Genomic DNA, 11,527 nt, shown 5'->3' with positions numbered 1-11,527 from the left:
GTCCTTCTTAAGTTCGTTGACTTCTTCCTGAGACGCCATTATCTTCTTAGCTTTTCTTTTCCGACTAATTGGTTTGTCAAAAAAGTAGTACTTAAACAAAGGTGTTGTCCTTGATTAAGAGCCCTTCTTTCCATGACCAAGTGTTGTGGGAAGGGAAATTATGGATACTTTTTGTTAATTATTTAACTCAAACTCTATTCAACATGCAGTAGATGGAAGAAGTTAGGAAGAATGAAGGTTGTGATATGGAGGAAGCATGTAGAGAATGGAAAGACGATGTAGATGGAGAGATATGAAAGAATTAAGAATAGAATGTATCCCCAACTCAAATGACGGAAAAAATCGACTCATGTATGAACTTAAGACATGGTCATGGTGACATATTCACAAAGTGTGTGCTAAGATTAATGAGTGTAAGTGTCATGTTTGACTCGTGTCATGACCATGTGACTAGTCTATGTGACTAGACTCAAACAAAGGCTAAGCTAAGACTTCACGTATGCCCCACTAAACTGGACAAGTTGTAGTATTTTAGTCATAACTTTTTATGTGTGACTCCGAATTGAACCAATCCAACGTCAAATAAAAGATAAAACTCGGGGCTACAGATCCATAGGTTGTACGACTCGTAACCATGGACCCTCTTAAAGTGAGATTATTTTCAAATTAAAAAAAAAAAAAGGATTATTTTAAATTAAAATGACTTGTGAGATTATTAATTTCTATTTTTCAAAAAAAAAAAAAAAACAATTAAACCGGTACATCATTGAAAATTAACTACGGGTAACAACCAATCAACCACACAAACCCAAACACCAACCAACTCCCTCTTTTTTTCTCTCTCCTTTCACGCCCGCCGGTCACCTCGCCGCACTCTATACTACACTCCTCTTTCCTTCCCTCTCTTTGCGATTCCTTTGTTTTCAATAAGGTTGTTATTTTGATTATTTTAATTTTGATTTTGGTATATAGTTCTCCGATTCTATAATTAAATTTGTATTCTTGCTTGCTTTTTTGTGCGATCGTTTTAATTTGATGTTGATTTGATGATTTCTGGGTTTGATTTCGATGATCCTCTAGCTGTTTGGTTTGAATTTAGGGGGACCAATTTGGCTTATATGGCTCTTGTTTTGTTGATTATGGTTTTAATTTTAGCTGTTATTGTAGTGAATTATTTTCCAAGTCAGGGTTACTAAAGCTTCAATTGATGAGTTTGATGACCAACAGATCAAGAATATCATATAGATTTATGATGGTATTCATAGGTTTTTTGTGGAAATTATCACAAATTCTTTGTTTAATCATTTGCGTTTTAGTGAGCATGCTTGGATGTTGTTCACAATTTAGGGGTAAGGTTGAGTACATCATTATGATAGCAGGTTGTATAAAGATCGAGCTTAATTCCATGTTTTTGACGATTTAGGGATAGGGTGGCTTGCATTTTGATGTGATAGAACATATTACTAGATTGTTGTTGCTGTCGTTTTTAGCTATGTATTCAGTTTGCATTTTATTTGATCTTAAATGATTTGGTTCACCTTGTATCATTGTTTGTGATTTATTGTTTATTAAGCTACTTGTTCATAAAAAAACAATTTTTAGCCTTGTATCATGGTTTGTGATGTATGGATTATTGTTTATCAAGTTTATGATATGATTTAGGAGGATTTTGAAGAAAGATAATAAAATTTCGTTTGAGCTTCTTATGGTTTTATTGGATTGTTGTTGTCCTTGTTTTTATCTTTGTATTGGTTAGACTATAACTGTAAGCAAATGTCTCTGAAGCTCCGATCTTTCTCTTATGTGCTCTTTCTTTTTGTTCTCAATTGTTCAGTTCCTTAATTATAGCAATAAAAGGCTTTATCCTCATGAGTGTTTGTTTTTTTTGGTTGGCCAGAAATCATGTCGTATGGAAGTACCTATCAACCTCAAGGTGGTACATTATATGAATATAATTGGCCATCCTTTCCTAGATATCATGACAACAGCAACTTATATCAAAATGATGACTATTATAGCTACAGCAGATATAATCATTACAGTAGTAGGATGTTTGATGATATGAAGAGGCACGACTTTCACTACAATGCCTTAGGAAATTGTAGAGAATTAGCCCTTAGAGAAAACTACTCAAGGCCTAGTGGCGTACCGTCTTTTAAAAGAAGAAGAATTTCAGAGAATGCTGGGGTAAATGATGGAAATGTTTATTTCCAACCAAATCAGAACAGAGTTGCCGCTTTCATTCCTTCATATGACAGTGCTTATTTTCCCACTATAGCTGCTCCTAGTACAAGTGCTAATTGTAACACATCGGGTAAACGTGGACGGTTGGTTCTAGAAGATGAAGATTGCACAGTCCTTATGTCTAGGGAGGAGATAGAAAGGTGTTCCCCTTCTAGAAAAGATGGGATTGATGCATTACATGAAACACGGCTGAGGTACTCATATTGTGCCTTCCTTCAGAACCTTGGGATGCGGCTTGATGTGTAAGTTTGACTGTTTACTACTATTTTTTTTTTAATAACTAGTCATTGCTTATGCAGAACATTTCTGGCTGAAGTTTAGCCTTTGTAAATTCACTCTATTTCCTGTTGCAATTCAGCTTACTTATTTTTGTTACCTTTATCTTTATCAGTTGATATGCTTTCTTATCTGATTTAATTAATTTACTTTGGGATGTTGTAGGCCTCAAACGACAATAGGCACTGCAATGGTTTTATGCCACCGCTTTTTCATCCGACGATCACATGCCAACCATGATAGATTTGTAAGTTGCTGTCAATACCTGTTTATTTATTGGATTAGTTCTCTTATAAGTGATGATTGAAAGGTCATGTAGCATATAGTCATTTTAGTATTACTAATTTACTACTGGGATGATTAAGTAGCTTATGCAAGAATCAGTTCGGTGTTACTAAGCCCCTTTGTCTTAGTGTATATCTATGCCGTTGGGATGTTGGAATCACTACCTCTATTCCTTGTTATTTGCTGCATCCAGTGTAGTAGTGGTGATGGGGAGAGGGGAGGGGGTGTTTCTCTAGTTTATCAAATTTTATTGTAAATTCTTAATCTCATAGAAAAAAAAAATTCAAGTGGGATTAAGAATTTAAGATACACTTATTTTTTTTCTTTTATTTTCTTTTTAAATTTTTCCTTTCTCAAATGTGTAATTTCTAATTATCAGTTTTTGGGCACTTTTGAATTTTGATATCAATGGTAAAGCTGAGAAATTGAGAAAATGTACATTTAGCAAATAATATGGACCAAAAGGAGTACTTGTCGTGTTCTTGTTGGGGAGAAAAGAGTGAAACATATTTTGGTATGTTTCTTCTAAAATTATGCTGCTTGTGGAACTTTCAAGTTGTGTATGTATGTTGTGAATGGATCAATGGAAATTGCATATTTCATAGATTAATTTGGGGGCAGGGAAGAAAAGTCTTTTTTTTTTTTTTTTTTTTTTTTTTTTGAATTATCTATCTACTTGTTAATTTGTTAAGCCACTATACTGAAAAAAGCTTTTTAACACACTCAGCAATGGGTGGGTTTTTTTTTTTTTTTCCCTGTAACAATTGTGTTTTGAAGTTAATCTATCAACAAATTTCTCTTACAGTTGATTGCTACTGCTGCACTGTTCCTTTCTGCAAAGTCTGAAGAGACAGCTCGCCCTTTGAATGATGTGTTGAAGGCGTCTTGTGAAATTCTCCACAAGCAAGAGCTTACCATCTTGTCGTACATGCTCCCTATTGTAAGTATATTGTCCTCTGTTCTTAGTATGTTAAAGTTGATCTGTTGATATGACTGCCTCTTGATATATGCTGTATAGGATTGAAGTTAATTTTGAAAATAAAGTCGTGGGCCATAATCCCATGTGATTATCCTAGTAATGATGATATTGATTTCTTTCAAGCTTATTATGAGTGCTAAAAATGTAGGTTGATGAGTGATGATAGTCTTTTTTTTGTTTGATTACAAATATGGCTTAGTTAGGTATTAGGAAATTACTAATACATGTTATGTAAGCTGTTTAATTTAGCCCTGGAGCTTTTTTGTATGCTGTTTTGAATGTTACTTATGCTGGCCCTACTTCTCAAAACCAACTTAAAGTTGATTCCTTTTCGTCTGATTTGGTTTTCTCTAGTAGCTTCAACAAATGCTTTCACAATTTAGTATCAACTCCTCAAATCTGTCGGATGATTTCAAAATTTCAACATTGTATATTTCCTTAACTAGGGGTGGCTTTGGGAATAATACCCTTTCTAAGGAGTAGCTTTAAATAAAATTCATCATATTAAGGTTAAAAATCTGGCATCTCTCTGTACGGGTGGTGGGAGGTTGGGGTGGGTTTCGTGAAAAATCTTTTTCAGGTGTAGTTGACTCCGTTTCTGTTAACTTTGTCCTGGATTTGTTGAAGCTTGAACTTGAGTCTTGTCTAGTTGTCTGTGTCTGGTCAAGCTGACTCTGCCTCTGCTAACTTTGGCTTGGTTTTAAGCTGTCATGCATACCATCTTAAGTCATTAATGGAATTTGCATTTCAGTTATGTGTTTGGCCTTGACGCTGCTCTGTTTTCTTTAATATGTGATGTAGCAATGTAGCATTATCAAGTATATTAGGCCTATCCCTTTATTTCATAAATTTGTTCGAGTATGAATTTCTTGATGAACTTGTTCCTTGATGCAGGATTGGTTTGAGCAATATCGGGAGCGAATCATTGAGGCTGAGCAATTGATTCTAACTACGTTAAACTTTGAGCTCAGTGTACAACATCCTTTTGATACTTTGACATCCATTCTTAACAAGTTAGGTGTATCACAGACACATTTGATGAATCTGGCACTGAATTTGGTCAGTGAAGGGTGAGTTTAGAATCTTATTATACTTCATTGCTTGCTTGTCTTTTTGCTTGAAACATTGTAATGCTGGAATGTAGCAATTTGGGAGATGATAAGAGATTTCACGTTCTGTTGTAAGGTGTTGCTGGCCAGGTTTCAAAAGCTTGAATGTGCTTGTCCATTTATCATTTTATATGTTTCATCATGGAGAACTCAGGTCTAGTACGTGAAGATCTTCTGTTTATAACCGCTAAGTGACTGGATGTCATCTCAATCGAACTTCTGTTGGCATCTGTTCAACGGAGATGAATTATTTCATGCTATATTTTCCTTTTATATGACATGATTTTTACTTGTCTAATGAGCAGTTATTTCTACATGTTATGTTAGGCATAAAATATTAATTATTTGGCACGGAAAATAATTGCAGGGTTGATATGCCTAGCTGGCGGAGATTTGCTATAATGAAGTTATGTTTTACATCTGAAGTTGAACTGCCGTTGTGTTATGGTTGCTTAACTCTGAAAATGCCTGTCAAGCTGGTATTTGGCTATAACAGATAGACATAGACTCATTCCAGAATCGGTTTAAGTAGTTTTCCAGCTTATTTTTTTTGGGGTGACATCAAGTATTCTTTTGCTGTTTTTATTTCTGATGAATTAATATTTTATTAGAAACTAGGCTTGACTTTGATTTTATGCCCTTTTGGTAGTCAATATGTGGTTGATGAACAAATGATGAAAAGGGAGGGAGGCTTTTGGAGTGTGAGGAAACGAAAATATGGGCATGAATAGTGCATCTTATGCACAACACAACAGTAGTCATTCTGTTGGAGACTTAGAGTGGTTCCTCCTTTCTTGCTTTGTGATTGAAGGGAGGACATAGTCAACCAATCAGTAGGACCTGCTGCTATTATTGCAGGGTTGCCTACTTTGCCCTGGTTTTCTCATGTTTTCCATTCTCAAACCTTTTGTTTCCCCTTAATTGTGAAGCTTGTTGTTGGTGAAAGCCCTTGCCTCTATGGATTAGTATAAAGGGCTTTGATAAGGAGAGAATTTGCCAGAATCGTTGTCTTCGGTGTCAATTCGTATAGTGAAATTGGTCTTCTGGATTAACCAAATGCAGCAAATCTGGTAAGTTGAAGCCGAACATTTCAAATCATGTGCTCTACAGCATTATATCTTGACCTCCTGAAACACCTAGATTTGCAAAAAGTCAGGTTATATTACCCCACTGTAGTCAGCATGGCTTATTGCTGTTGATGGGTTCTTTCAGATCCAGAAAATATTGAAGGGGAAAAACAGAAATAACATTGAATGGGAAAAAGAAAGATTGACCAATAGGTTAGTTTATGTTTTGCACTCCTTTATGAGAATCAAAGTCAACAATGTTCGAATTGAGCAAGGATACCTCTTTTTTAGAAAGACCTTCTTGAACACACTGGGGATGCTCATATTAATTACACTCTATAGTTATCTCATCAGGATATCAAGTTATTAATGCATAAAGTTATTAATTACACTCTATAGATATGCAATGAAATAATATCTATACTTCTATAGTAGAAAAATAAGAATCTACTCTGTTCTTGGATAGTCCCTTCCCCTCCCTCTTGGAATAAATGGGTCTCTGCAACATTTTCTTTTGGGAAGTGTCATTACATGTTTTCTCAGAGAGATTGCACTTAATCATCAGGATTTTTTTTTTTTTTTTTTTCTCTCTTTATTATCTATGAGTTTGATTTGAAGGAGGCTGAGTGATGGCGATTACCTTGCCATCATTTTGTGATGATGCAAAGCTGTCTCTTCTTGCAAACCAATGACTATCAATGTAATGTTGAAATTGATTTGTTGTATCCCATTTTGTGTCAGGCATGTGTAATCAGTAATCACCATTATGGAAACAATTTCTTTGTTTATAAGATTTTCGATTTTTTTTTTTTTTTTTAATTTTTTTTTTAAATACCAAAATGGTTTTTATCTACATTTTAAGGGTTAGAAATCCATTGAAATTTGGTATTGAAGGTGAACTCTTGCCTCTTGGTTTATTTGGCTGCTGTGGTAAATCATATGCCTAAAGTGATGTATATAGGTTGAAAATGGATAATGAGAAGTAACTTCCATTTGAATACTTGTATATTTTCTCTTTTGGGTTATGTTCATTGCTGTGTTATAGAAATTTGAATCTAGATCCTTAGATCTTATGTTTTGATTTTTCAAAATCAGGAATTCTTTGAGCTAAAACTGTTTGTCTGTTTGCATATCTGTACATGGTTTGGCTTTTGTGTGTGTGTGTGTGTGTGTTAGTTGGAATGTGGAAAGTTTCCTTGGATATATGTTGCATATTTTGGGTCTAGACTCTAGACTCTGTCTCTTTGGTCTAATGATGATCTCATAGTCTTTCTTAATTGCTTCAGTTGATTATAATATTCTGTTACCCCTCACTTATATTATGCCTTAAAAATACAGGGAGACTGTGATTGTTCCTCAATGCATTATCACTTTTATTATCTTTAAGAGATGACAATGATGCACCACCTTCGATCAACTGTAGGAGTTCAGTATAATTTGGTTTGATATTTGAAAACACTGGATGATTGTGCCACCATTGATCTGTTTGAAAGTCTAGTTATATGTTATGAGCCTTGTATCTGAAGTTGTGGCAATGTATCTCTGTGATCTAGTTTGAGACTAAGGCTCTTAGTTGAGTCGGTGATAAATTCTTGGGTAAATTGACAATATCCTATCGCCAGAGCATAACATTATATATGGCATAACGCTTAATAACTACCAAATAAAAACAGGAAATAAGAAGAAAAAAATGTTCCATTATTGTTTATTTTGAACTTTGATATTATCTTTGTTAAATGCTATGAAGTATTATCTATGTGCAATTTTGAAGCAACTATGGCCAGGTGTTAGGCTGTAAAATTTTCGAAGTTTTACTATCTGTACTGGACATATGGAGCTTTCAAGTCGACAAAAGGGCTAAAAATGCGTTGATACTTTGCAACAAGTAATGCTTAACATGTATGAAAACAAGAAGTGGTTTTGTATTTAAGATGTGTTTGAAGCCGAAATTGATATTGATGATGGAGATCCTCATACCCCTTTATTTCTGTAATTAATTCTTCCTCAGTCTCCTTCAGTCCTTTTGTGCCAGCACTCAGCAGGAAATATTATCGGCTATACTCAGTGATTTATAGCTTTTGGTTGGTTATTAGTTTGATACAAAATGGTTTATTCAGAACAATTTAACTTAAATTTGAGCACTTGGTGAGATCCTTTAAGTGATGTATCTCAATAACTCTTGCACATTTTTTTATGGGAATGGTCGCTTGAAAAGTTGGCCAGAAAGAAAAATGATACATTCCTAGTTTAGATTTATCTGTGTAGTCTGGAATCTATACCTAAAAATTGACACTTGAGTCCAAATATAATAGTGAATTTGTGTGTAGAAAGACTGAAAGAGGTATCAGTTTGTGGTCTATTAGAATCTCACTTTGTAAATTAGTGGACAGTTTGCGCAAAATATATTGCCAAATATTCTTGACATGACGGTGTGGTATCATCAATTGTTATAATTTAGCCATTAGATTCAATATATCTATTATTGCCAAATGATTGTGTGGCTTATGGTCTGATGAATACCTAAGAAGATGTGAATGGTTGTTGTGCTTCCATTCTTTGAGTATTAAATAGCAACACACCATGGTCTCTTCAATATCTGTTCTTTGAGGAAAGATGGCTGAACATTCTAAAAGGTTGGCCTATGTTTTTCGCCATCTGAATGTTTTGAGATGCTGGACTACTAGATATGTACGTGGGAAAAAGGCTACAGTTAGAACTTCTTTGGAAGTTGGAATGATCTCTTTAATGATTGTGAAGTATTATTGTAGTTTCGTACTCCTTTCAGCTGTTCACCAGAAGCGTTCAACTAGGTTGCTGGTTAAAATTTTGGTAAGAACACATGTCTTGGTCTGTTGTTTCTTGCAACCTAGTTGGAAACTTGGAATCAATATTACATTTCTGCCGCTGCCGCCCTTTTGTTGTCTTCTGGTGTTCTTGGCCTTTTTTATAGATGATGTAGTTTGTTATGATGTGTTAATATGCCAGGCTATTGGAGGTATTTCTGAAATCCTGCTGTAAAATTTTTGTTTTGCTTTCTCTTGGGATGTTCATTCATCCTGGACGCCATGTCTCTTCCTCTGCTACAATAATTTTGTTATATTTGTGTTTCTTTATTTTTTTTGCAGTTTTCGGAGCTCACTGTGGCTTCAGTTTAAGCCCCAACAAATTGCTGCCGGTGTAGCATACCTTGCTGCCAAGATGCTGAATATGAACTTTGATTCTGCCAGCATTTGGCGGGAATTTCAGACCCCTCCAGCTGTTCTTCAAGGTAGGTGAATCTTCCATAATCTATTTTCAGCATTTATTGGTTTCCCCCTCTTTCTTAGTTTCTCTTTTATGTGAATTTGTACAAGTGCCTTTGTAATTTGGACTATTATATACACCAGAGCTTGTGGTTTCCTTATGCTGTTTCATGGTCATCATTCAGTCTTTATTTTTGGTTATAAATGAAAATGAAAATTTTCCATAAGTAAACTGTTGCTGTTTTGGTGACTGAAGTGTATTCTTCATTGATCCTTCAATTGACTTTTCATGACATTTACTGGCTCTAATGGATTGATCAATTCCATTAAAAAATCTGAACCAACTTTAGTAAAAATGCTAATGAAGAGATATTTCCCAGGTAGCAGTCACTACAAAGAAACTATGCGAATATTTTAATGTCTACTATATTTAACATCCATATTATGAGATTCTTTTTAGTTTTTACAGGTTTGTAAGGTAAGACATTTGAAATGAACCTTGAAAAGTTATTTAATCAAAATTATTTTCTAGTAAGTGGTGACATCATGCTCAGTACAACTTAATGGTCTAACAATGATTTGGGATGAGTGATGGATATCTAGCAATGATTTGGGCTGAGTTATGGATATGATATCTGATGATTGATGCTTATTATAGACAAAAAAAGCTATTATGTTACTCTCTCTGTTTTTTTGTTTTTGTTTTAATTGCAACAGTTCTTATTATTTGTTTATCTACGTATATTTTTTAAATGCAACACTTTCTTAATTGGAAATGGTCTACACTATTTTATTATATCTCATTCGTGACTCCTTACAATGTCCAGACCCCTACTCCACTTCTACACTGGTCAATTTGTTGCATATATATAAAGGGTAAGGGAATCCCCACCCCAAACTCCCAAAGTGGCTCTAGTGGGGTTTGATGTTGTTGTGGATGACAAACCTTACCACTAGACCAGGCTAGCCATCCGAGAGATATTAGATCTCCTGCTGTACTTGTGATTATGTACATATTTTTTTTAGTTACATCAGTTTTAGAGATCTAGTTCTTTCAGCAAGTTGCCTCCCCATATCACTATTTTCTTGAATTAGGTTGTTGAAAGGAGTCATAGAAAAGTATTGCTTGTTGCATTCATAGCAGCGTTTCTAAGAGCCATGTGTGTTCTGAAGTCTGATTAGATTATGTGAATATCTGTATTTGTATTTCCCATTCTTTCCTCTTGTTTTCATTTATCATATAATTACGTGTCTTTCTTTCATGTGCAGATGTAGCGCAGCAGTTGATGGAGCTTTTTCAGGATTAATCGAATCTACATGAAGGTTCTGCTATGAAGGTTCTGATTGTGAATTAATGACATGACTCTAATTAAAGAATTACTCCTTTAATTTATGCAGTTATGACTAATGATTTTCTTAAAAAAATCAAAAAAATTAAATAAGGCAAAATTATTTATGGAGTGTTTTTTTTTTTATTTTAATGCTAGATTCCAAATATTCTCCTTTTCTTATTTTATGTGATTGATTCTATATGAGACTATCATATTGAAACGAAAGGAGTAGTATTTATTGAGACGAATCCAAAAAGATATCACATGAATATGTTTTTCCTTATATATTATTCACAAAAGACTGTCAAATGAGGGGTGATGAATAGTGTAAAATTCAAAGCGGGTCAAGTAAAAAATAACAGAGAAAGTAGTATGTTTTTGTTATGCTTAACAGTTTGTCGCTAAAAAAATTAATAACAACGATTACTCATTTTATTGGTAGCAATTAATAAAGACGAATAAGTTAGATTGTCAATATTTGTTGCACAAACTTTTATATGTAGCCGGCAAACCGCACGATCGGCCACTTTTTTTTTTTTTTTTTTTTAAAGAATGATCAGAGTTACTTGGTTAAGGTAATTCACTCGATCAGTCTAGGTTTACTTGGTCAGAGGTTATTTTATTGGTTAGAGGTTACTTAGTTAGGGGTTACTTGGTCATTGATTACCCGATCAAGGTAGATTACTTGATCAGGGGTTACTCGGCTGATCAAGGGTTACTTGTGTGTTAGCTGGCCACACAGTGTGGCCAATCACACACAAAAGTTACTGTTGTTGTTGACAATGAAAGTCTTCACTTAATTTTTTTCTACTCACTATGTAATACTTTGTATTTTCTAACCAAAATTAGCGTTAACATCTTGAATTGTACCTTAAGAACACCTATTACCCCGAACTTTGACTATTACCAAACACACCACCAATTATTGATTGGAGTGCAACGTGTGCCATTAATTATAAAAAAATGTCTTATTTTGAGCGTAAAAAAAATACAG

General features: G+C 34.3%; 1 protein-coding gene across 2 annotated transcripts; it reads left to right on the top strand.

The window, feature by feature from the left end:
* Positions 1-692: 692 nt before the first annotated feature.
* On the top strand, positions 693-10,775 carry LOC110725950 (cyclin-T1-4-like). 2 transcript variants are annotated; one of them, XM_021905424.1, is made up of 7 exons: positions 696-931; positions 1,898-2,486; positions 2,686-2,767; positions 3,611-3,745; positions 4,679-4,854; positions 9,086-9,228; positions 10,472-10,775. In XM_021905424.1, the coding sequence occupies exons 2-7, from the start codon at positions 1,903-1,905 to the stop codon at positions 10,507-10,509; spliced, it is 1,158 nt and encodes a 385-aa protein (XP_021761116.1). In that variant the 5' UTR covers positions 696-931; positions 1,898-1,902; the 3' UTR covers positions 10,510-10,775. The 2 variants fall into 2 exon arrangements, with proteins under 2 accessions (XP_021761117.1, XP_021761116.1); XM_021905425.1 differs by lacking the exons at positions 9,086-9,228; positions 10,472-10,775 and adding an exon at positions 5,261-7,814 and having other exon boundaries at positions 693-931.
* The last annotated feature ends 752 nt before the right edge of the window (positions 10,776-11,527 follow it).

The sequence above is a fragment of the Chenopodium quinoa genome, unplaced genomic scaffold (assembly GCF_001683475.1).
Source record: "Chenopodium quinoa cultivar QQ74 unplaced genomic scaffold, ASM168347v1, whole genome shotgun sequence".
In the NCBI taxonomy this organism is placed as follows: domain Eukaryota; kingdom Viridiplantae; phylum Streptophyta; class Magnoliopsida; order Caryophyllales; family Amaranthaceae; genus Chenopodium; species Chenopodium quinoa.
Note: the sequence above shows the minus strand (reverse complement) of the source record. Positions and strands in the feature narration are given on the sequence as shown.